The sequence below is a fragment of the Choristoneura fumiferana genome, chromosome 18, assembly GCF_025370935.1.
Source record: "Choristoneura fumiferana chromosome 18, NRCan_CFum_1, whole genome shotgun sequence".
NCBI classification, from domain to species: domain Eukaryota; kingdom Metazoa; phylum Arthropoda; class Insecta; order Lepidoptera; family Tortricidae; genus Choristoneura; species Choristoneura fumiferana.
The window spans coordinates 4522441-4550049 of record NC_133489.1 but is presented as its reverse complement, the minus strand read 5'-3'; the positions used below and the strand labels follow the sequence as shown (position 1 = coordinate 4550049).

At 37.5% G+C, this 27609-nt stretch overlaps 1 protein-coding gene and 1 pseudogene across 2 annotated transcripts; both read right to left on the bottom strand.

Annotated features, from left to right (window-relative positions):
* Window positions 1-753: 753 nt before the first annotated feature.
* LOC141437826 (dolichyl-diphosphooligosaccharide--protein glycosyltransferase subunit 1 pseudogene) lies at window positions 754-2178 on the bottom strand (annotated as a pseudogene).
* Window positions 2179-7218: 5040 nt separating this feature from the next.
* Window positions 7219-26674, bottom strand: CaBP1 (Protein disulfide-isomerase A6 homolog CaBP1). Of its 2 annotated transcripts, XM_074102209.1 has the most exons (8): window positions 26475-26654; window positions 26178-26371; window positions 24810-25034; window positions 19426-19578; window positions 16461-16670; window positions 11125-11279; window positions 9593-9751; window positions 7219-8854 (listed from the first exon to the last, which is right to left on the bottom strand). In XM_074102209.1, exons 1-8 carry the CDS (start codon window positions 26494-26496, stop codon window positions 8698-8700), a joined length of 1275 nt encoding a protein of 424 aa, XP_073958310.1. In that variant the 5' UTR covers window positions 26497-26654; the 3' UTR covers window positions 7219-8697. The 2 variants fall into 2 exon arrangements, with proteins under 2 accessions (XP_073958310.1, XP_073958311.1); XM_074102210.1 differs by lacking the exons at window positions 7219-8854; window positions 9593-9751; window positions 11125-11279; window positions 16461-16670; window positions 19426-19578 and adding an exon at window positions 22780-23529 and having other exon boundaries at window positions 26475-26674.
* Window positions 26675-27609: the final 935 nt, after the last annotated feature.

The following is a 27609-nucleotide window of genomic DNA, read 5'->3' as shown; positions in this document are numbered from 1 at the left end:
CATGCGGAAAACGAGCAAGCGGTCATCTGATGGGAAATGATCACCATCGCCCATGAGTACCAACTAAACTCGGATATTGAATCCATGCAGCACTAAGTAATTTCTCAAACCTATTGTATAAGTTAGAAAGGGTGAGAAGTTATTATATTATAAAGCTATACTGCAAATATTAGCTAGCTTTATGTTAATTATGTATGTGCAAAAATATGACTTATACATTGTAAGTAAAAGAAATGTTGTTTCATTCCTTTTTGCCTTTGTTAATTTGTAAATATTTTGCTTGGAATTTAGCTCAAATGTTTTATTGTATTGTTGTCCATGTAAAACTATTTAAATTATTCTAAATGGGTTCAATAAACAGTAGACTGATACAGTAGATGATAGTGCATTATTTTTGTAACAATTTCAGCTTGTATAGCCCGTGACTCGTAAGTATAGTGCTGGCCGGTAATTTCTGCACATATAACTTGCGCATGCTAACCAAGCCTGTACGCTGGCTACCCTGCCTGCCCCGCACATCATTTACTCTTTGTACTTTGGTGCATCAACGGTTATCTATCGCTACACTTGCTTATGTGTCACAGGCTGTATGTAATTTTGTACCCTAGTATATTTGTGGATAAAATAAAACAAATAATTAAAAAAAACCACTTTTATTCTTCACACAATCACGCAAATGCAAGTGAACTAGATGTGTTTTATAAAACTGTTACAAAATATTATGTTGTGAGGTATGATGTGAACATAAATAGTTTAATCTTTATGTGGGTGTTCAGACTTATGAATAGAGAAATCTTAATCTTACATAAATAATTACGCATAAGAATAGCATGTAAAGGAAACCAACAACCATATAGGTTCCTGCAACATAAGGAGACGAGGGAATGTGTACCGAAGCTGGAAATCTTGGATGTGGTTCTCAACAACATTCTTCTTTGTGAACGAAATAACAGGACGTCCTTTAGTGTCCAGATAAGTGTAGTGGAGACTGTCCGGCAGTCTCGTTACTGGGTATGGCAGAATTAACTTAATATTAGTGGTGCCTTCTGGCAGGATAATTTTTGTGACTACTTCGTCAACTTGCATGTCGTCGAAAATGTGGTCAATAACTCGCATTTTCAGTAAATAATCATTACCTTGATGGAACAAGTATTCATAGCTGGGTACATTGTATCCAAGAGTGTAAAGGGACCTCCTCACCACAAGAGAGGGTATCTCGGCCTCAGATCAAGCTCTACAGAGTCCTTTTTGATTTTCATGTTGGATGTGGAGATGTTACCATTTGTGTCACGGTAGTAAACATCGGATGCTGAAGCAGGTAAGAGGGTTTTGTAGTTACGGACACTTGCAGGGCCGCTGTGCTGGTCCTGTTGGTAGTCATAACGGGAGAATGGTCCTTTCAATTGGGCACCAGTGTGGTCAATTTCAACTACTTCTTCCACAGCAATGTTGCCCCAGTGCGACACCTCGATAAGCCGCTCAATACGCGACACCGTGAGGAACGGAGAGTTGTTCTTGTAATGAATGCTTAGTTCCTTCTCAGTGAATGGAGCAGTGTTGGTGAAGGGTCCATATACGATGGTGCCGTCCTGCTGAAGGAACGGCTTTACCTTTGTGAACGACTCTACGCTCTTCGTGTTCAACACAACGTTAGTCTTTTGTGACGCGACTGTATACGGCGAGAAGAAGTGCAAGTTACCGTTGTATTTGACTAACTGGTCTTCAGCCTGTGTGATAGCCGTCGGGTACGGCAGTATAGCCTTAGTGAACACGGACTCGCAACTTATCACGGCTGTAGAGCCGGCGTTCACGCCTTCCTTGAGATCGACACGCCAAAACTTGACATTATCATAACCTTTAACAGACGTCTCAGTAATTCTTAGATCTTTGTTGTTGCTGTCCTTAGCGCCGATAAAGGCTACATTATTCTTGGCCGCACCTTCTACCGCGAGCAAGAATTGTTTCACCGGCGATTTTCCATTATTCTCTACAGTTATCTTAGATGAAATTTTCACGAGTTGCGATGAGATATCAATTGTTCGGTCAACATTTTTTATTTTTATCTCGTTGGAGATTGTGTCCACCGCGGCGCTTTCACATTTGATCAAAACGTAGATCAGAAATATAAAGCAAAACTGTATTTTAGCCATCGCCGGTAACATTTTCTATCAGACAGAATGTTTGACAATGACAACTCAGCGGAAGTACACGCCACCACTTCGGTCGAAGGAAATACGTTTTCATTCTTTAATGTTGCCATATGTAAAAAGCAATGGATTGAAATCTTCGAAATGTACCATCGATTAATCGTAGAAAAACCGGAATTAAAACGCCGCAGCACTAGAGTAACCTTTGACAGTTGATTTCATTCACTCTTGGAGGCGATTAGTTCAACTTCAATCATTTTCTTTTCAATACTTTTTTTTTAGTTGACTTAGTCTGTGTAGTGTAGTTGACTCGGAATTTGCGTTTGGGATGGACGTATGATATTTTGTTTGTGATTAACCGTCCAAGTTTCTAAAGTAAAATAACTTCAACGATCGTGTTCTTGGAAGTTGTGAATGAATATTCCTAGATCACATAACTTGTTAGAATTTATGCGTGTGCATTTCTTCTTCTACCTGGGCACGGCAGGAAGTTCGTTCGTACCCGAGAGTTATAATCATGATGAGCTTGTTACTTCGCCTCACCCTCTTTCTAGTGGGTAAGTTAGAAGTCTGTTATCTAATTATGTACGCTGTTACAAAACAATTTTAATAACAATTAAATTACTGTTCCAGTGTTGAATCAACTTTTATCGCCATGTGAAGCTTACGGGAGTTCCGGCGGTAAAGGATCTAGTGGTAAATATGGGGGTAAGCCCTATTACAACCCCATGCGGCGCCTGCTTATGGGTACATCTGCCGGCATTCCCGGCCACACTGCAACGCGTCGTGGTCTAGGCATATCTGCCTGGGGTATAGTCATAGTAATACTAGCTTTAATATTGGGTGGAATGGGTTTCTACTATTTCTCCATGTGCTACCCTATTTTATGCAAAAAGGAGAGAAATTATGACATGATTCAACTACAGTCTGTAGCTGTATAGAATCCCAAATGAGTTTTTGATTGAATATCAGTGCATATCCTCATAAGCAATAGGCATTGGCCTCAATGATAAGTGACATCTGTTAAGGGTATTTATGACGTTTTCACTGCACAAAACATTTTATTCAACCTTGATTTTTGTCATCTCATTATAATGGTTTACTTGCCTAGTTAAAGTCATTATCATAAAAGTAACGAAACTACGAGTAATGTTTATACTTGCGTGCGAGTTATGCTGAGATTGTGAGATAAGTGACTTTAGATTTAATCTTACTGCCATTTATATGAAGGCAACAACATAGGTGCAGTCATCGTCATAAATAAGTGATCATTTGTGTACCTTGTCGCTTTCAGTCATTACACAATTTCGTATGGCTTTGCAAACATGATGTTAAAGTGACAAGGTACCAAAAGTGATCACTTATTTATGATGTTGACGGTACATGGAAGATTTTTATTTTTATCTATGACACAAAAAGTTGTGTGCTAAGCCGAAAGGTCTTTTTATTTTTAAATGTAGTATTTTAACGAGGCTTTAGTACACCAAATGTGACTATGTCAGCCTCATGGGGAGCCTCAGTTATATACACCACACTACAAATTTTACGCTCTCCCTTGCACTGAAGCCACGTCTCTGGATGCAAAGGCCTGTCTAATTAACCTGTAAATCAGCATCGCTTCTTCTGAAAGTGGTTGACTTAGAAATACATTTACACCTCCATTGAACAAGCCCATACCATCCAAATACCTGTCTCTGATGTCCTTATTCTGATCACATTCCAAAAGAAAATGAATAAGGTCTTCAGTCTTATTACAACCTATGCACAAAGGTGATTGTACAACTCTCATCAAATTTAAAAAACAGTTTAGTGGAATGTGACCAGACCCGCACACAAAAAGCCCACATGAGATGATCCTTGGGGAGGCTGGAATTATCAAACCAGGGTACTTTGAAGATTATACTCTCTATGGTGCCGTACCAAATGCCCTTAGTCATGGATTCAATATTGAACATTTCCTGCCATTTTGCAAAACACTTCTCCCTAGTTAATTGCATTAGCTCAGCACCATAAGGTTTATCCAAGAGACGCATACCATCCGTTACGAAATGTCTTACAAGTATTTACATTGCTTATGCCATTTATTTCTCGAAATATTTGTGTAATTATATGATTGTGAGGGTGCAGGAAAATGTATGTATTTTTTCTAGAATGATTCATTCAAGAAATTCAAACGAGTGTTTGTGGACCAATAATATTAAGGACAAACATGGAATGACTAATTTTAATAACAAGGAATCTGAAGGTATTCCCAAGTCACAATAAACTAAAGAACTTTACTGTGTTCATTCTTAATTTAATATTTTTGTTAAGTGGTTAGTTAAATTAATGAATTTAACTGCTAACTGGTGCCATAAAATATTTCACTACTATCTAAACTAGACTAGGATTGTAACTATATCTCTTTAACTTATCACTATGTATGAAATTTTGTTCGCTTCAATAGGCAGTGGCTTTTTGTTTTTAAAAATCTTAAATTTTACTGGAACTAACATGCTGCTGATAAACACATTCCTCTATGCAGCAGCAAGTTGTACCTAAACATTTAGGTAAATATTTAATTAAAAGTTAGTTTAATTCATCAAATAATGATAATTAGGTTTATTTTTTCTTTTTCTGGGGTATTATGGCTAATTGACCATTTAAAATTTTCAAACTCGAATAAATGAATGAATGATAAAAGTAGCTCTAAAATTATTCTGCTTACTTGAAGCAGTTATCTCGATGCCGTCATTGCGCCTCGCCCTAATTCTGTTCAGTATTATCTTGAATATTTAGCGTAATTATATACTAATTACCGACGTGTAAACATACTATAAAGACTGTACTTTTGACAACTTTTGTTGTCCATTTTATAGGTTAAGATCATAAAGTTATCGTAAGTTGAAGTGCTCAAATAAATTATTCTTTATATCTACTGACGTTTTTATCTCTGAATCAGTTGCAGGTATTCTTACGTACCTATTTTGCGATTGGGTTAAGCCACGAATAAGCGCTTATTACGTAACGAGTAAATTACGTTTTTTTATCTACATCGAAAAAATAAAGAGAAAATTCGGACAATCCTTACATGTTAAAAAGAAAGTAAGAGAAGAAAAGTTTTAGTGCCAACAGAACCATACCTACTTGAGCAATATGCCACGACAAGTTTCAGCGCTGATTTTCAATAGGTTAATTGATCCTTTAACTTGTAACTAAACTTGAATCTACTTATTGCCGTGCCGTGACGTGCCGTGACAGCACGAACGTCAGAGGGCGGCATCAATATGAAGAAATTCCGCGGAAGGAAGTTCCGCGTAACGTAACACTAGCACGGTGTGACGTCACTGGCCCCAACTCCAGAACTTTGACGCGTTATTTTACATCTTTGATTTTTTTTTGTTTGATTGATCGCAAAAAAAATACGTGTCTGTGCTGTGTATCTAATATTTTCTGACAATTTAACTGACGGACTCACGGAACAGGAAAAACTAATTAAAGTTGTTTACTTGTATAATCATCTCGAAAAAATTAACGCCTAGAGTCAAAAGGTCAACAAAAAAATAATTAAGTAGTATTCTTTGCAAAAAACTTACTTCTATTTTAGGAAACCAATTAAGGCCGTCTGAGACGAACAGTAAGTAGCCTTGCATGGTCGGTGATCGCGGCCCCGAGATATTATGTTAATATAATTACTTATTGTTTTAGTAAGCGTAAATTCTATTGAATTCTTCTTGCAGCATAAAGATTACTGCGTATTATTACTAAAGAGTCTTGTTAGGTTGTATTGTTTTATTAGATGTGGAAGATTCTGCATGATAACGTATTTATCATGCATGTATGGTAGAGGAAATTCCATCTCGTAGCCAGATTGGGTAGCTAACTACTAAATAGGAATTATGCTTTTCCATCTTGTACTAAATGGGAACGATTTTGCCATCTCGTAACCAAAATTGGTAGCTAACTACGCTTAACTATAAAACCGGAATTGTAATTTCAAATTGGGAATATTTTCCTTAATTCGAAGCTAGCTACAAATTAGGCTTCGAGATGGGACTAAAGGATTCTCGTTTCATAACCAGCTTCATTAAAGGAGATGAACGTGGTAATATATATATAGTTGAAAACACGCTTTAGGCACCTAATGATATCTGCGTAACTAACCACTTTTGGTCAAAATACACTCTAAAACCATTCTAACAAGCCCAAACGCCTCTAGGTAATGTTGTGTCTTGAAGTTCCAGTGTCCCAACTTCGGATTTCATCATCAGATCAGCGCGATTCATACCATATTATTGTACTGTCACCAGAACTACGCAAACTGCCAACTTTCGTGTCAAAAAAAAACAATAAGAAGTAGGTGAAAATCAAGTTGAGTAAAAGATTCTAGATACAAAGTGAAGCTAATACAAGCATGTTGAAAATTTTGAAGTTTATTTTTGTTAGTATGGACCTCCGTAAAGTGACGCCTGATACAACGAATTATCTAAACAACTCCACTGCCTTGGCTGTGTTATTATTGTTGCGGTGCAGCAAATAAATGGCAATTTTGCAATCAGGTTAATAGAATCAGCTAAATTAGACGGATGTGTTTTGGCACAATAACTGGACGAGTGCTACATCACTTCGTATAATAGATACTTCCAAACTCCTATTGTTATTTAATACCTAAATATAGTAGTAGTAATCTGTTCGCTGACAGTTGAAAAAAAAAGTGGTTCCTAATTCATTCCGAATCCGGCGCGCTAATACCGATCAGAACAATTCTTGACTGTATAAAACAGAACGAAATTGCAATATGGCCGCCGCATCCACTCACTCGCGTGGCTGCACGTTTAACAAGAACGGCATGTCTAGTGCCCACCCCAGGGCTACCGATTCGAAATTCTATAATAGTGATATCTTCATACAAAAATCCAGGCCAGCCCCCCCCTTAAATATAAACCTAGACAACCCAATGGGACTTTTCTCCCGCAACGGATATCTGTTAACGCGCGATGCGATTCGCCCATTGCCACTGGCTTACTATAGAAACTATTACGTCTGTGCTTACACTGAGGACTACCGCAAATAGAGAAATAAAACAAAAAAGCAAATTGTATATTATTATTATAAATTTATTAGGAAAAGAATTTCACATTCTCATAAAGTTATCTAAACCCGACTGTTATATCATAATATCAATTACAATACAATTTCGTTACAGTAATTGGAAGATTAGCGGCAGAATACCACTTTTCCTAAAGATATGATACAGACATGACGCAATTACAAACAAATAAATAAAAATACGTAGAAATTATGACACAAAATTAATCTGGAATCCGGTAACAGAGTTACACTATATATTATCTAGATCGTTTATAAATAAAAATATTGTTTATCACTCTGACCATTCATACACAATCTTCTACGAATAAATGCATAGTTGTGATGTAGATATGTCACTGATAATAGCAAAATTCTGACCAATCTTTAAGCTGTATTTGATGAATCAAGGTTTTTAAGAAAAAAGGCTGAAGAGTCAACTTCACTTTTTTTTTAGTGGCAACTGGAAGCTTCTAGTTAGCACTACTAGCCAATGACCCTAACAACATAGTGTATGATGTTTGACCAGTTTTTTTTTTATTAATATAGAGTAAAGAAATTAGATTTACAAAAAGCTATAGTTAACGCATTTTAAAATTACTCTCTCAGTCTGTATTAATTAAGCTTTCTCATTAGAAAGTTAAGTAATTACCTATTTTCTTGCCAAAAAAAGTAATAAATTGAGCAGCATGTCATTCCAAAGTAGTTAAATGTCGAACGCCTAAACACTCCACTATGCTACACATTTACACAAACACAGCTGACGTAAGAATAGGACGCAGTCCGTACAAACTGAGGTGGTTTCTCTGACATTTTTAAATTGGCAAAACTAACGGCCCTTCAATACAAATACATTTATGATTACCATTATGGTTAGGTTGAGAAACGACAGAGAAAGATCTGAAAGTAGAGCCAACTGCCAGTAACTGTACCACACATCCCATACCAAATTATATTTAATCCCAGAGACAAATGACAGCATAAACTGTCAAACAAAAATAATGGCATGTGTCAGGCAAGAATGCGTTGACACATAGGCAGTGTTGGCAGCGTTAAAAATGAGTTATACTAAAATGTGTTATTGAATGTACACAAGTGAGCATTTATTACAACGCTGATTACAACAGACTCAACTGACGAAATACCTGCCTTCTTTCGATTTAATAGGGTATTTGACACCAATTAATTTGCATACATTTTATAAACTATCATAACGTAATCTACCATAGGTTTTGTAAGGCAAAGAACTATGTATGTCATAACTTATTTGCCATTTATTTAGTTCAAAGCAACTAAAAATAAAAATATGTGCAAATTTAAATGTTTTATGCTGTCTTTTTTTTTTAGCAAACAACCGCTAATGGTGCCAACTACCCTATTGGAACTTGAAATTTTTCCGACACCAATCATAGCACATCCTATTATGATTTAGAAAACTGGAAAAAATCTCCGGGACAAAAGTATAGCTTACAAGTTGTCTCGCTTATAACTCGTCCTTCTCCAAGTCGACGTCGGACAGATCGATGTCCTCTTCGGGCGGCAGCTCACCGTCCTTGCCGTCCCAGGGCTCCGTGGTCTCAATCTTGGGCATCTCGGCGCCGCGCACGGGAGCAGTCTGGCCGCGGCCGAAGGATAAGTCTCTGCAATGTGGAGGCTCGAGTTAAACACTAGCATCCATAAAAAATTGCACTTTCTGTATCCGTATTTACTCATCAAATGAGAATATTGAAGTTTCTTAACCCAGATACTTCCTCACAGTTTCATAGACAAGAGCAATACTTAATGTTAGTGTTAGTTATCCTACTCATACTACTTTGTTTATGTTTCTTACTTTTTTACGCTAGAACGGCTCGACGGATTTGGATGAAATTTGGTACGCAGATAGCTGAACGTCTTAAATGTCACACAGGCTTACTTTTTATCCGGATATTCCCACGGGATCGCGATAAAATCCTAAAATTACAACTGCTAGGATTAGAGACCACAAATTTGTCGTGGGTATATTATATAAAGTTTGTTTCCATTAAGTATTCTTTAAATATATATATATTAGCACAATATGTAAATTAGAGTAAGTAGTATTCTTATTCACAGCTATTGCGGAATGCAGCACTGATACAAACCATACTGGGGTAGGGATGCCTTGAATAATAAATTGTCTGTATTTTTATGTTAATAAATAAAAATAAATTCATGATGTTTTTTTGTATCACTTACTATTTGTGTACAATAAAGAGTCATTGTATTGTATTGTATTGTAATTTATGGAAATTGCCATAGGAATTTCTAATCATGGAATTATATATATAGTCTAGTAGTTAAATGTATTTTTCCTATGGGAGCAAGCGGGTTTATCTAGTTGAGTCCAAGCGGGTTACCTGAGGAACTCGTTGATGCCTGTCTCGGAGAAGGAGCCCCTTAGCGTGGAGAACTTGAGCTTCTTGGCGTTGACGACCGCCATGGCGGGGTAGCCGAAGCCGCCCAGCTCCAGCGCCTCCTCCAAGCTCGGCTGGGAGCCCGCCTCCGACCACACCCAACTGGAATGTTAATAAGTTTCTGTTTAATCACGTATGTATGTTATGTATTCACGTATGTATGTTATGTATGTATGTAAACTCTTTATTGTACGCTCAAGGACTTCTGCTTCTTCTCTTTTAAGATATGGCTTTTCTGTCCTAATTAATAGGACAATTTCGCCAGTGTCAAGGTAAACTCTCTTTGAGAGGGACATTGTACGGTGATTGTAGGTTTTGCAACTTGATAGTAAAATTCCAGAAACCACGTGGAGACAACTTGCGCATTAAAAAATGACAGACACGAGAGCAATATAGAATTTTGAGCCGCCATGGAACCAATTCACAGTAAACGTCATAGTGACATCGCATTAAATGACGAAGGAAAATAGGAATGACTTTTCCTTAGAAAAGGTTCCATGGTGGCTCACGAAATAAAGTCCTTGACCGTACAAAAGAAAAGAAACAATACAATTGACAAACTTTGAGATAATCATCATCATCTCAGCCTATACACATACGTCCCACTACAGGGCACAGGCCTCTCAGGTTGAGATGATATCATAGGACATATGGTAGAACACTTTGATAAAAGATAGTTTCATTTTTACTACGCTAGCTGGCGCGGGTGCACGGAACGGGGACGCCTGCGGGTGTTAATTTTTTATATTATATTGTTACCTCATAAATCTCATAATTCCACACACAAGTAATTAACCGACTTGGAAATAGTAGATTATTGTCGTGGCATGGAAGTAGGCAATTGCTGGCTGCGTATGACTATGACTAATACCAGGCGCGGCTCTCTCCGCGATTTTATTTTCCGCTACAATAAGATGTCTGGGGCCCCCTAGAGTGTGCTATTCCACTACACGTGCCGCGTGCGAGTGAATACGAGTTATGCGATGGACAGAGAGGCACGATTCTTATGCCTAGACGTCACTTTTTTACGGCAGTGACGTTTCTGTACTTTACTTATTCTGTGCTAATACGGAGCCAGCAAATTGCTATTGCAGTCGAGACCGATATAATAAAGCTTTTCTCAAAATATATTATGACATTTATTTTTATTCCAATAATCCGCTTTCCCGCTGTTTCAGACACAACAATAAAAGTCCGGGGTTCCAACAAAATAACTGATACCGGCCATTTGAGTATACAACCTGTGTTAACTTATTACCTTGTGACCGCATGGCAGTTTTAAAGTTTGAGACTCGACAATAATGGAATTTGTACGCCACATTGTTGTCGAGTTTATCGATCCAGCAATGATTTTAACTTTAAATTTTTCGCTGACCATAAACTGTGCACTTCGCCTTCTGTTACGTAAAGAATATTAGTCAACTTTTACGGTCATTTTTGAGAAACCGTTGTTTTCCCATGCAAGCGTGACTCACCCCCACATCTTGCTCTTGTACTTGTCCCCGAGGCGCGTCAGCGTGGTGATGTAGTCGTTGCGGCACGCCGCGTTGCAGTCCAGGATGTGAGGCAGCACCGACACCACGCAGAGGGGTTTGTCGCTGCACGCCTTCATCGACTCCGGGTCCACGATCTGAAGTCAACACAAATTAATAAATATAACGGGGCATTGACACCAATGAGGGCTATCGCGTATGAATTCGCCGCTAGAGGCGCTAGTGTAGCGTGAGGTCTCCGAAATGTCAAATCTCATAGTTTTTGGGTGAGCTACGCGGGTTTATTTATAATTAGAATAATTTTGTGAATATTTTGCAATATCTGAAATTAATTATGGCAAATATGCGTTCCGGGGCAATGAATGTCTGTGTTTTGAGACAGTTTTGTCTTTCGGAAACCTTTTTCCTCCCTTTTTTCCGAACAAAACGGGGACTATGCAACACTGTGGCATGCTCGATATATTTATGGTACGGTTTTAAGGTGTATTAAATATGATTTTAATCTAAACTTTGTCTTTACGCCCTTAATAACAGACTTCGAAAGCCATACTTAAAAACCTCACGCAACAGTGCGCCATCTAGTGAGACAAAAAACGATAGCCCTCATTGACCTAGTCCCAAACTAGCAAAGCTTGTAGTCACCAGCACCAATATCTGATACGACTATTTCTAGTGACGGAAGGACGTGTCAGATATTTTTGCACGCTCCGCTGCAGATATTAATGCTGGTTACTACTAGGGATACTAGGCAACGGAAAAAAATATAACGTCGATGGTACTGCACTGCCGCGTAACCAACAATGGCATTTTTTTCAGGAGAGTGTTAAAATAAAATATCTTTGTGTTTATATACAGATGGATCAATCAGTATTCATTACCTATACAATATCAAATTTCACCTAGTGCGGCCCAATGTGCAATAGAATGTACACAATAAGTTCAAGGGAATTAGGAATCTATGACAATGTAACAAAGTAAAAATTCTTTTGTTTTTCTATTGTTTTACACCATGGCAGTTTGACGGCAATTTGACTTTATTCTCGAAACAATTATAGCCTTATTAATAAACGTGGAGTAGAGTAGGTTTAACTTTAATTCGAGGTTGAACTTGAGATTAGTAAAAGTCAGTATTAATAAACAAGAAGTAAGGAAAGAGTAAGCTAATCCAGGCTTAGTCTCGGACTAAAACTTAATCCTTGGTGATGCCTAGTTTAACGATGGAGTAATATTGGAGTAACCTAACTTTTCTGTTTCGATTGATGGTTGTGGTTTGCCTGTGGATTTATTTGAAATTCATTGTAGTAAATTTATTTACCTAACCACTATTTTTGCATGCAAATAGCATAGTATAGCATGGATTATTATGCCGAAGATTTGCATGTCGTGCAAGAGCTTGAAGAACTCGAGGAATTAGAACAGGAGGTGGTTAGGCATGTAAAATTATACAAAGTCCGCAAAAATCCTTTCGAGCTTTCAGAACACGAATTTAAAACTAAATACCGATTTAGTCGTGATACTGCCAATTTCATAGTTGATATGGTGAAAAATGAGTTAGCAGGTGATGCGAGAGGTGGTCACATACCGCCTCATATCAAAGTCTTAACTGCCATAAGAGTCTGGGGCCGTGATATCTTCGTTTTTACTAAATTATTTTTAACGTGTATTTAATTAATATGCGATCTTTATTCAACAGTTTCAGTTTCATTCAGTATTAATCCCGTAATAACAAACAATGATGTTGAAGTGACTGTAGGGCTACTACGAAACTCGAAAATCGAAGTTCGTATCATACCGTCCCTCTCGCTCTCGTATTAAATAGTATAAGTGTCAGAAGGACCGCACGACACGAACTTCGAGTTTCGAGTTTCGTAGTAGCCCTGCTGTTTTCAAAAGGCTGACAATGCAAATATACATGTTCTGGTGGCCAGCGTCAGAACTAATTACCACTACACTTACACCATTGTGACTATAACAAGAGTGAGCGAGATACACTACATAACAGCGCTATGCTCGGCCGCATGTTATATTTGGTTCTTTCTACTTCGGATGGGGGTTCATACCACAGATTAAAGACATTTCTTGTTTTTTTTCTGTGGTTCATACCTCGTTCATTCAATGACTCATTCTTTTATTTTTTTCTCACGCTGGGTTGCCATTGTTTACGTCATAGTCTAGGTTTAAGAAATGTTTAACTAATACCTCGCTAGTCCATGTTTATTAATACAAATTTTAAAACTGACTTAATACTTATTTAGTCAAGGAGTAACTAGTCCAAGTGTAAGTTCGGATTAAATACGAATTAGATGTTTTTTTTTTAATAAGGCTGTTAGGTTCTAATTGCTTTGTCAATTTTTTTCAAAATATTTATATGGTTAGCTTCAGGAGGTTATTCTAATTATTCTAATTTCGGATGCGTACAATTGACAAGATTTCATTTTTTTAGCACCTGTAAATTACTACAGGAATCGAAAGAGTTTTTCCTCCTGAACATGGGAAAATATTTATTATAATTGATTTCTCCATATTTAAAAAAATACAAAAAAATTAAAAAATATGTCTGAATTTGCCAACACTAACACAGAATAGATATGTTTCCTTTGCCTTTTTCACCAGAAAAAGGAGCTGTCATAATTTTGACAACGTCTCTATGCATGCAAAGTCTACGTCAGATTTACGTGATATTTTTTTTTAAGAGACTAGACAAAAGTAATGGATCTATTGTGTGGTAGTTTTGGAGTTATGCCCCTTTAGAATAAGCACATCTTAAAAGAATTTTAATAAATTAATTAATAGTTGTAGCGAAATTTTCAAAATATTAGCATTTATCTCTTTCCAAACAGAATACGGAGAACGAATCAAATTATAGTCTTGGAAATATGAAATCTTGTCAATTACCAACTCTCTTCCTCGGACTTCAAAAACCGTGCATGACAACTGGCTGGAAAGATTTTTGTATTGTTAGCCACAAATGCTTTGAATTTTGAGTTGAACTTTCATATAAAAAAATAAGAGCGTTGACAGGCAACTATACTCTAAAAAGCATGTGAGTGGTTAGTCTCTGTAAAAAAACGAACTTCATATCATAAAGGAGCGGCCACACCGCTGCTTAAAAATGGTGACGGTGCGGAATCGCAGTGACGCATCTCTCTACACCGCTGCTTAAAATGCGGAATCGCAGTGACGTGCCGTAAACGTCAGGACTTTACCGAACAAAACTGCGATTCCGCACCGTTTTTTAAGCAGCAGTGTGGCCGCTCCTTAATGCGAATAACGTTGTTACAAAATCCCCTATTTACTTATGCCCACTAACTTTACTTTCGTTATGCACATACAATACTAACAAATTACGTACACATGAAATTGATATTTTTACAGCATTTCATTTCACAACTTCAACAACGCTGGAATGTTTTATTGCAACCACGTTTCAGTAGCATTTGACTTTAAAATTATAGTTATTCAACACGGAAAATTCAATTTCTTATTTAACTTTGATTTTACTGTCATATCCTATTGTCTCTTTTACTCCTGATAACCATTTTTTTTACATAACAGTACGCGAGGCTCGCTTATGTGTGAGTAGTTTGCGTTTGTTGTGATTTGCATTATGGTTATCATAATATTGACAATGGGTATGACAATAGGTAAAATGAGCATCCATTGTGAGTATTGTAAATGAATTGTAAGTCACACGTGAGTCTGTTGCGATCACTACAGTGAGTTACTTAATTTTGTTTAGCGAATTTGATAAGTAGATTATTAATTTGCACTAGTGTTTTTTTTTATTGTATTTCAAACCTTTTACAGTACAGGCCTGTTTCACTGCTCTCTGTTAAGTTCCTGTTTATTATGTGACAGATATTTATATTATGTAATGCTGCCTCTGTTTAATCAAACGACATAAAGAGAGACGGCGTTAGACATGTATAAAGAAGTATAAATATTGGTAAGTTAATATTAAATGATATTTTTTTTCGTTTAAAACTTTAAATGCATTGTAATTTTTATTCACATTTACCAAAACTTGTGACAGAGACTGTACAGTGAATGAAATGTAAAAGTAGATTCAAATGCCTTCAAAAAAATCATAGTTTTTAAAAATGTTGCATTCTATTAAATGCTCAAAAATGTTGCATTCTATAGCAATGTCAGTGTGTCAATGAAGTCAATTTCAATAAAGTGAAAACGGTGTGTAATACTAGCTTTTATCCGCGATTCCGTCTGTAATCTGTGCTACACGGTGATACATAATTGTCTTTTATTCCGGGACGACAAATACAGGTCACACTTCAACCACCCTTAATTTTTCGACGTGTCATACATAATTAGGGTCTCCTCACATCTATCGACGCGGAATAGGCAAAAGCCAATAGAAAAAAGCTTTATGTCTACGCAATAGAAGCGAAAAAAACGACGCGTCGGCAGGCGTCGCCCGAGCCGATCCGAGCCGAACATCCCTTTTTAGCTCTTATTGTGCGAACGTAATAGTATTTTATGCAACTGTATCGTAATATGGGTCCTTAAAACACGAGTGTGGGTTTATGAAACTAGGCGTAGCCAAGTTTCATAATAGGGTCACATGAGTGTTTTAAGGCCTAATTACGTACAGTTGCATAGAATATTTTATCTATATCCATATATTAAATCCTCTCATGTTTTTTCGCGAACTATTGAGAATGACCTGCATTAACGAGAACTAGGTAGGTATGTCTGCCCCACGAGCTGCGCCCGCTTCGCGCGCGACGACCTGCTGCTGCACGTGGTCGCCCCCCCCCTCGTGCTGTAATGATGTATGAAATCTCATTACGATACAGGTATCGTAATGACCATTACGATACAGCCGTGTTCATAATAGAATCCAATGTCGTAATGCTGGTCATTACCTATGGTTTTTGAACGCATAATTGAGGATTTACTTTATGGGTGTAGATAAAGCTTTTCTTCAATCGGCCTTTACAGTATAACTAAAGGTCACAGTTCATTGGACCCACCCGGGACCCGACCAGCACCGCCTCGACTTTGGGCGTCCACTCGTTGTCGACACGTTGACAACGCCGAGTTGACGAGTGTATCTCGCGTGGTCCACGAATTTCCTAGTAATCTCTATGACGGCGAGCAGCGGGCTATCACCAAGTGGTCCTATCGCCGTCCGCGCGTGGCAACCTCGCGCGTGAGACGATCCGGTGACGCTACGGAGTTGATGTAGTGAGCGCCTATCCATACAAATCCATATGAAGAATACTAACCGCTCGATGCGAGGCGGTGCTGGTCGGGTGCCGGGTGGCTATAATGAGCTGTGACCTTAAAACACTACATACCTGTACAACTTCAGGCGCGGGCACATTCTCGGCCAGCTTCTCCAGCGCGAACGTGACGATGTCGCCGCTGGTGCGTCCGCCGTTGTAGTCCTCGACGGAGTCGCTGCTCTTCTTGCCGGACGGGAACAGTTTGATGGTCGGGTACCCTTGCACTTGGTAGCGGGACGCCATCACTTGGTGGACGGTGGCGTCGAGAGCGCCGAGTTTCACCTAGGGGTAAAGAAAGTAGTTTAACAAAAATAACCTAACCATAAAAAATATTTTTAATACAAGCTTTTTTTGCTGACTGTACTTTTTGTTGACTGTACTTGCATTGTCACTCAAACTACATTTGCATACTAAATTTCAAGGAGATGATTCTGGCCGGAACACCAGGATGTCACTACCAGATTATTGTATTGTCACGGGATTTACATAAGTATTCCAAATTTCAAGTGAATCTGACTACTAAAAGTTGGTCAAATTTAACTTGCAAGATTTGATTACAGACAGACAACAGGACAGGTGAAACTAAATAAAAGCTTGTAAAAAAGACCCACACATTAGCATTACAAAGAATACTTGATCAAAGAACAGCTAAAGCAAAGCCAACAAGACGTGATAAAGGGTGACACTATTTACCGGCCCGGTCGGTATTTCCATGTCGGTATTATCCTTGCTGGTAAATAATGTCACCCGAGATAAATTATGTCATGAGACAGAAAAGTAGCGAAATAATAATAATGACGTATCAGACCAATAGGTCCTTCAATATCCTAAAACTACGCAGAAATTACGATTTGAATGGGTCCCGACTGTTGAACCTTAAATGAGCTTCTTGACAGAGTTCTAGACCACTAGACTTATTTTCTTCCTTTAAGTTTTTAAGGCAGTCGGGTTTTTGATTTTTAAAATTTTTTATTTTTATTTTATACTTTTTGATATTTCTGTGAAAATAGTAGATTAAAAGTATTATAACCACGTATATATTTAGAATGGGCTAATTATTAGCTTTCATTTGATTCCCATATTGTTACAATACAAAATATATATTTTAATTCCTTCGCCATATTTTTTTCGCAGACGCCATATTGAAATATTATATACCCTATGTCACTCCGACAGTTATGACGAATCCAATGATACCTCATATGTTACAATCCGTCCAGCCGTTTAGGCTGCAGCTAGGACCAAAGAAATGGACATACATACCCACCCACATACATACATTATTGGTCTGCCCGAGTTCCATTGGCATTGTTGATACCAATAATAATAATAATAATCATTTTATTCAAACAACAAGAGCCATAATAGATTCCATTTTTTTTGTAGGTATTTCCGGCCTTAGGCCAAGCGCGCACTACGATTTTTTGTCGTGCGATAATTTTGTCGCAAAAATGCAAACGCATGCGAAAAAAAAATCGCAGCGATTTTAGAATTGTGATTTGTCATATTTTTCCGCGACCGCTCGTGACGCGATTGTCGCAAAAGTGAATTGCAGCATAAGGAGCTGCATGGCCCCGCGCGCACTGCGATAATAAAATGGCACCCCGGACCACGCGGCGGTGCTCAGTCGGCATTTCGCTCTCCAAGCGTTAACATCCTATACTGGTGTTGCAGGTGTCTATGGGCGGTGGTGATCTCTTACCATCAGGAGACCCACTTGCTCGTTTGCCATCCAGTCGAATAAAATAAAATAAAACATGTAGGAACCTGCTTTTTTAAGATATTTAATTTAGGATATTGGCGCAGTACATTATGTTTCAGATAAAAAAAAATGATATGTCTTTCAGCTGTAAAAGGATGAGTCCAACATTGATAATTTATTTTTTTCTTTTTTCTACTCCTCCGAGGGAGCAATAAGCAAGACAAGCGACTGGTACGAAATCCATGTTGAGTATGAACAAATCATCGACTTTTTCATCGCAGTGCGTGCAGTGAATTTTGTGCGATATACGAGTATTTCTAAAATCGCGTCGCAAAAATTAATATCGCAGTGCGCGCTTGGCCTTCGATAGATCAACATAAGTCTATACGACATAGGTAAGCTTACAATCAAATCCCGTACTAGTGGTGGTGACTATGACGGCATGTGTATGTGTGTATAAAAACCGTCGCAACAGTAATAGCTTTATTAGTCACATCGATTAGTTCTGCCTTTTCAATGAAAGAATTAACCACATCAAATCAGAACGAGCATATTTATGTTCGTATGCACATTTGCCATGTAACCAATAGCAGTGCAGTGTATTCGTGTGGGCAACGGGCCGCGCTCTATTACGGTGGAAGAGTATTTTAAATTTACTTATTAAAAATTCATTCCCAAAATTCTGGGCCCTGGGCTGGGTCAAGAAACAGTAGATATTTTTAAAAATTCACTCATTTTAATAAAATGAATAAATCTTTCTGCGACAAAACAGAATCGATTTCGTTATTTCAATATTATTATTTTACAATTAAATAAGTTTAAATGTTTTGTTTGCGAAAAAATAACTAGTAGACCAGGAGCCCGCGCCAGCCAGACTTTCGTTACAGTATAAAGGCTGAAAGTTTTTTTTTTATATATGGTACTGCTCAGGTAAGAACGATCCCTAACTATGAAATATGGATATTGGGCGCTTTGGTACACGTTTTAAACGTGTATAAAATTTCACCTCAAATTCGTTTTAGTATAAAACTCATCTTTTTATACATATATTTTGTTCGGAATGATATTAGAAATCATTCTTTAATTGCCAGACACTGCTGGATCTCATGCCCCTGCCAGACACCCTTAAACTATCTTTAAATAGATGCTTGACAAAAAAGAATAAAAATATAGTATCGTTCTTAACTGTGTTAGTACTACATATGTGTAAAAAAACTTTCAGTCTAGCTGTCGCAGGCTCTTACTCTATACAATCAATGTGACCTCTGGCTATAAATTTGGACCGAAAGAGTGAGAGTTTGTTATTGTTTTTTGTTCAGGTTATTTTCTTCTCACCTTGCCCTTCAGCTCGGAGGCAGCCTTGGCCCACTGGGGCTCCAGGTTCTTGCAGTGGCCGCACCAGGGCGCGTAGAACTCCACCAGCCACAGGTCTTCGCTGTCCAGCACCAGCTCCTTGAAGTTGCTGTCCGTGAGAGTTATGACGTCCGACTGGAAGAGAGGGGCATTATGAGAAAGAGAAGGCATCGTGAGACGAAGATACTGTTTCTTCTGCGTTCACCCAAGTTGTATTAAAGGTGATTTTCCACCGGCCAGGCGAGATGAGGCGGGGCGAGGCATGAATTGAAATGTATATGCATTCTCGCGCACCCGCCGCTGGCCGCCGCCATACAAATTTAAATTCTCGTCTCGCCTCGCCGGTGGAAAATCACACTTAGCAGCAAGCGATGCAGCTAGCAGAACAAACAATATAATTAGCTTTATTTAGGGGCTGTTTCACCATCCATTGATTAGTGTTAACTGATGGTTAAATGTGACGCCGCCTCCGTCTATTCGAACAAAACAAATAGAGACGGCATCACACCTAACCGCCAGTTAACACTAAGCAATGGATGGTGAAACAGCCCCTTAGACAGTGTAAGGAATAAAGATCATCACCATATATTGAAGCTTAGCTGCCCTAGCTCTTGTCGGTGGAGTAATCGCCATTCTGTTCTGTAGGCCTCTCCGCCAATGCTTTTAGGCATAAGGAGTACGTGTTTTCAATGTACTGCGGGGCCCGGCGGGTATGATTTTACAAGTGATCCGTCATAGACGGCAATGTACCGCAACTACACGATATTTCTCGCGCCGTCTCAGTGCGGCGTTGCACAAGACGTGCATTGTTCTATTTCGTTTAACGTTTTTTGATATTTGTAATGTAATATTAACTCATATTTATGCAAATAAATTTTCTATTATCCATTTAAAAGATTGACTGGTAGCCGTTAAACAGATACGTTTGCTTTTGTACATTCTAGTGTTTGTCATTCCTTTTTTAAAATTTATAAAAAAAAAAGTTAACCATACACGTTAAAACAACAGCGTCTACAAAAAATATGGCCGCATTTTCAGAGCTCGGATTAGGGAAACATGGATGCACTAGAGCAGCGGTTCTCAACCTTTTTGGCTGGCAGCCCAGTGTAAAGATACATTTGTAGCCCGCAACTTTTAAATACCGGTAAAATTGACGCCATAATAAAAAAAAAAAATTATATTTTTACGAATTACTTTAATGATCAGAGAATTCCTACGACCCAATCCCAATACCGCCCGCGACTAAATTTGGGTCGCAACCCGAGGTTAACGCTGCGGTATAATAATGTATTGTTTTAAATTTACTACGTAGCTTAGCTAACCTTTAGTCTTTGGATCAACTCTGGTCTCACTGGTTTCTCAAAATGACCAGTGGTCGGTGTGACTGACCTCCGTATAAGGATAGCTCTTACGTGTACTTTACCTATAGTAAAAAGCATTCTAAAAGTAAAAGCGACGTGGGCGAATAATTCGTGGGCGTGCAAAATACGTGGAGGTATAGAAGTGGATCGTCAGGGCCACGTGGCGTAAGACTCAACCGAAACGCAAGCTTATCGCCTTGAGAGAAGATTCTGGAAGATAGCCACGTTTCTTTGACGGGTTGTTTATCACTGCTACATTAGAGAAATTACTCGAGAGAAATCTCATAGTCTGATATAAAATGCGGACGCTCGTGATACGTGTCCCGGCGCGTTCAGTTGGTTAATCAAATTGTTCTTTTGCCGATATTATAAAATAATTTAAAGGAAATTTTGAGGTTCTTTTATTGTCAAATTCACAGGGCTGTATTGAACTATTAATCCATGAAGGACTGGCACTGAACTGGCCTTGTACAGTGGGAGAGCAGTGGAAGTATCGGGGGGGGGGGGGGTGCTTTTGCTCACCTTATAATAACAACTAGCGACTCGCTCCGGCTTTGCTCGGGTAAAATTTCCAAAAAAAGTTCTTTAATCAAAGGCACTTGATATTTTTCAGCTCCATTTCCAAAAACTACACAGCCGCCTAAAAATACAGCCGGGGCGCATCGCTAGTATACGTATCATATACCTAGGTAAACCTTCCGTGAAAAATTATCTAACTGATGGAGAAAACCGCATTTTAATACATCGCTTAGTTTAAAAGATCTAAGCGCACAGACGGCGGCAAGTGACTCTATTTTATACTACGTAAAAGAACAAATAAACACGGCTGTATTTTGTTTTTTACTAAATCTACATCCTAATAAAACGTTTAAAATAACGCAGGTGTTTTTCTCCAACGCCTTTGTTTTGCCAACTGAATAAATGAGCCACGTATTTTATTCAACCGAAAATGTCCAGAATAATAAACACACTAACGCAGAGGTTGTCAAACTATTTTTCATCATAGACCACTTTCAAAGTTTTACTGTTTTCAGGTTGACCCCCCTGCTGCTACGTTTTACATTCCCATTCCCAAAATCCCTATTTTTTCACGCCAAAACGTGGATCCTTGTCTGGTCTCCCGGACACCCTTGAGGGTCCACCTGAACCACTTTGGGAACCTCTGCACTAACATTTATTGCTGGCAAAGAGCACAACATGAAACTATGATTTATTTAGTGGTAGCACATCTTAATTCGCGGGACCTGGAAAAGGAACTAGCTTCCCACGACTTCGTCAAAGTCAAAGTCAAGTCAAAGTGTCTTTATTTGTAATTCGTCTATCGCTATTCCGCGTGAACTATGCAATTTGCCAGTTCAAAAATAACCTATGTCCTTCCCAGGGTGTTGGTTTCAAACTATCACCACCAAATTTCATCTAAATCGGTTCACAGGCTTTTAATGAGGTAACAGACAGACAGGAGTTATTTTTTGATATATAATATTAGCACGGAACGGATGTACTTAAGGCATCATTAAATACTGTAGAATATTACCTTACAGGCTTACAGTAAAGGGACATTAAGGGGCTGTTTCACCATCCATTGATTAGTGTTAACTGGCGGTTAGGTGTGATGCCGTCTCTATTTGTTTTGTTCGAATAGACGGAGACGGCATCACATTTAACCGTCGGTTAACGCTAATCAATGGATGGTGAAACAGCCCCTAAAAATAACATGTTGTGTACATAGCTTTTGATAATGGGATGACTCTGTCAAGTTTCTAGAACAATGCCCCTGTTTACAAGTAAATAATATATCTGGTAGTTAATTTATAACGCTGATAAGATAAATGTCAACGCCCCATTATCCAATAGAGTCAACGAAATTTTAACTGATATTAAACTTTATTTTTCGCAACATATTGAGATACTGGAAAAAATCTTAAAATCTTCCAACATTCATGTATTGTAATGTTTACATTTATTTGTTTTTTGTACTTAAGTTTCTGTTGCGTCACTTTAAATTTAGGTGAAGATTATTATTTCAATAATTTCTTAGATCCATATTAAAATAAAATTTTGATGTTTATTTCTGTCCATTCAAGTCAATATCATCATCAACTTTTTTACGAAACAAAGCAGCTTGTAGTTTATCTAACTCATGTGATTTCTGTCTCATGAAATTTTTAGCCACAGATTTGTGTGTCATTGAGTTTTTAGACGCTGTTCTCTGTCTTAACAAATGCTTGGGTATTGTTTTCCGTCCTATTGAATGATTAGGCAACATTTTTTGCTTTACTACTTCTTTATGTACCATTTTCTGTTTCTTTGGCACAGTTTTTTGCGTCAATAAGTGACTAGGTACATTTTTATGTACTATGGAATGTCTGAGCGTAGCTTTTTGTCTCATAGAATATTTAGGTGCAAGTCTAATTGAATGTTTAGACAGAGTTTTCTGTGTTGTATGCTTAGATGAACTTCTCTGTGTTACTGTATGTTTAGGTACAGTTTTCTGTTTCAAAACCAGTTTAGATGCAGGCATCTGTTTCTTTAAATGTTTTGGCACCTTTATTTCCGTATCTAACTTAATGTCTTCGTCATTTCCTTCACGGAACAGAATATCTTGTAGTGTTTTAATCTTCACTTTGTCTACTTTTAATTGGGGCTTACTTGTTTGCTTTTCAGGCTTTTTTTCCGATCTTTGTATTTTTTTCCATGGAATGCGGTGCCCATATGATTTGAAACGCTATTAGGTAATTAAATATTAATCAAACATGTACTGTGAAATTCTAATTTGACAAGCATCAGATGCTGTAATATACTGAAACTAATTTTGTTAGGATCATGATTTCACTGCTACCATAAATTAATGTGAAGTAGTATAATCAATAGAAATATTTTTTTTAAGTCTAGTATTTTTTAAGTAGTTTTTAGGCAGGTATGTAGGAATCTAACTTTTAGTTGTGTAATAGAATTAGATTATAATTTCATACATAACAATTGTGGCTATACCCTACCAGGGTGCATAATTTCTGTAAGTACTAGTATTTATAAGTCTTATGTTTTTGCCAAATAAATGAATACTGAATACTAATCTATTTTCATGAGAAAAAAATGTGTTGTAGATTTGTGTGTCTTTACCAGATTGCCTACAATTTTGCTCAGATCCCTGTCTTAGTATACAAGATATACAGTGAAAAATCTGTACGATAAATTCAATTTAACTTCAAGAATTGAAGTATAAACTTATCAGTAATTTTTCTACAACTATAGACATATTGCAATGTGGTACCATAAGCTAGGATCTAACGGTTGGTTAGATTCTAACCAATCAAATCAGTCTTTTAGAAGAATATTTTTTACCATCACAACTTTGTCATTAACTACAAATTTAAAAATATTGTGATTAGTATTGTAAGTTAGTCAAATAACTAGTTAAGTTCATGAGGCTGATATTTGATAAAAATATGTCTCATGCCTAGTCACACGAAAAATAAAATGCATTTCTCGTCAAAAATGTTTGGATTTGTTATTTTTTTAAGTTTATGTCTATATTTATCTTGTAATTGTATTTTGTTATAAAAAAAAAAAAATTAAATATATAAATAAAATAAAAATGTTGGAATCAAGATTACCCATGTCTAATACATGCCCTATATGTGATGCCAATTTTTTTTTTGGAAGTCTAGGAAATTTACAAAAAGTTGCTAGTTTGTGGAAAATTAGCTCCAGATGCTGCTAATTATATGTAAAACTACAAAAAAGTCACTGCAAGTGCATGAAACACTTGACAAGTAACTTGCTGACATATTTCCAAAATTCACCAGATTTAATGACTAAGTCGCTATAATCTGCATCACTGCCTATCATAAACAATGGACCTCAGATTAAAAGTGCAGATAAATAGTACAGAAGCAGTATCTATAAAACTAAAAGAATATTTTACATACTTCTATATTGTTCCCAGACCTATATTGAAAATTTATACCTCTTTAGCAAATCATTTACTCTCTTCAAGAGTATTACCTTGTCTCCCGACCCTCCACTAGATTTCTTTCCAAGGCTTTCATAGGCTTTTTCTTTGGCCGCTTTAATTCCAGCATCGACAAATGCTTCAGCCGTCCTCTGTCCTTGGTATGGTGTGTGTTTGCTGCCAGTGAAGATCTTGAGAGTAGGATAGCCAGAGACACCATACTTCTTGGCTAAGGCTTGGTGATTATCTGCATCAACTGCACCAACTTTTATGATGCCCTGTGGACAAAGTTCTTATTAGTATGCAAAATAAAGGAAGTTTTTGGCTTCAGAGGAATACGGTTCTGACTAAATTCAATTAATTAAAGATAAGAATATTTTGGTAACATAAAATGAATGTTAGTGTATATTTTAGTATGAAATTCACAACAAATTTGAGTAAAATATATTAGGGTCAATTCACGCTGCAATAGCAGTGGGAAAAAAATAGGGTAGCAATTATATATTTCTAGACAAAGGCGCAGTGCACTAAGACTCGCATGTATGCTTGCTGCCGATCGCATTTTCATACAAAAGTAGTTCCGTTCTAATTTACAAACAACACACGCAGCTATCTTGATGTTTATAATTAGTTTTTGTTCATATTCAATGTAACAGAATAAAATAATATTAATTTTAAGTTTTGTATGAGAAATGGATTTTTTTTATTTGTTCCATTTTATTTTAACCAAGACTAATTATAAACATCATAATGGCTGCTCCCATTATAATTGCAAAATTGTGTTTTGATCCATAGTGCTGGTTGTAAATTAGAACAACAAAACTATGTTTGTATGGGGTCACAAGCATACAGGCGACTCTACAGATTTATCTAGAATTTTTCTTGGTACTGACACCCACAGTTATAGTGGATTTTAAGCAAGTTTGGAAACCTTACTGTATTGTATCCCTATCCTAGTCCCTAAGACGCATGCATGTGCTGACTGTGGCGCATGGAATTCACTGCTGCAGGTAAATGCTACAAAACTTCATCATCATTATTATTATTATTTTGTATTTCAACTATTTTTGTATCTTTTGTGTAACTATTATGTGTTGAATAAACTTTTTTCATTTATTCATTCATTATCCTTGTGGTAGGTATAAAGCAGAATAAGCAATATCCGGCGCAAGGATCCACCAGCGTACTGTTGCAGCAGCCTAGCCTGGCAGAAGTAGCAGCTGCTGCTCTAGTGGTGCTCTTTTTACAAGCCAAGAGACAACGCACGTCATCACATCCCCGCAATTTTTTTAAAAGTTCTCTCGGACGTCATTTTTCTAATTTATTAGCTACTCAGGAACAGGAGTAACCTGATACGTAAGCGTGAGGTTAGGTACCAATAATGAAGACCGGTAGTTTTGTATAAATATAACATAACTTACTTTTAGAGCTTTAGCTGCTTTCTGATATTCCGGTACCAGGTTTTTACAGTGTCCACACCATGGGGCGTAAAATTCTACGATCCACACATCATCAGAATCCGTGACTAGTTTGTCGAAATTACTCGGCGTGAGATCCACCACGGCGGACGACGAGTCGTACAGGGCATACGACTCCGCCACGAACAATAAAAGACCTAAAAAAAATATTAAAATCAGTGAGACCGACCATTATTATTAAAATCTTAAATCACCGCGAACTAGTATTTCACGCTATAATTAAATGTTATGAAAACACACCTAAGTAAAATGTATGCAACATTTTCGATATTTTAATGCTACTTTAACTTATAAGCTACTGAAACACCGCGTTTGTTCTGCAATTTTTACCAGTTTGCAATAGTCATCGGCCAAACAACGGTTGAATGAAATAAATACACGTCAATTCTTTGCGTGTGACAGACAAGACACCGACCGAGATTGTCAATGGATTTCGTGGATGAGTCTGATTGGTGCATTCAGGTGCGGCGCAAAAAAAATTCATTTTTTTAAAGTTGTGTCCTAGGGTAAAACGTGGGTAAAACGATACCTCCGAAGTATCGATACTTTTACTCGATACAGTATCGGTCGTGAAGTATCGATACTACTCATCCATACTCATGTCGATCGAATTTAAGTTATATTTCGCATGTGTAAAATAATAAAAACAGTAATGAATTAATATTCTTTATTCTTATAACAATAATGCTAATGCGGGAACTAAAAAAAGTACTGAATTCTAGTCTCATCTGTTAATAATAAAATATAATATAAGCACAAATTTTGCTGATTAAAAAAAAATACAAAAAGATTTAAACTTACAGTTTACACAGACTGCACAGTTACGTACGTTACAAAACGAACGCATAGGTCGCACGAGAACAAAACATTGAATAATAATAAGTCAAGATTGCCAACCCAACACAACACGCACGACACGGAGAGAAAGGTTATCCAACTTTTCGATAACATAATCCATATCCAATGACAACTAAAGCAAGCAAGTCAAGGTTGCCAACATAACAAACACGAACGAAAACTGCGTTCAAAAACTAATGTGTTGAATGAGTAAACGATACCAGTATTTCTGAACGACACCTACTCGGTACTCCGCAGGGCTACTACGAAACTCGAAGTTCGTAGCGTACCGTCCCTATCGCTCTCGTATTAAATAGTTTAAGTGTCAGAGGGACCGCACGACACGAACTTCGAGTTTCGAGTTTCGTAGTAGCCCTGCAGTTGTAAAGTATCGTTGCCAAAAGTACTCAGTACCTATCGAAAGAAAAGTATCGAGTAAGTACTAGTATTTACTCGTATCTCATATCGTTCTATCCCTATTTGCCTGCCTGCAGGGCTACTACGAAACTCGAAACTCGAAGTTCGTATCGTTCCGTCC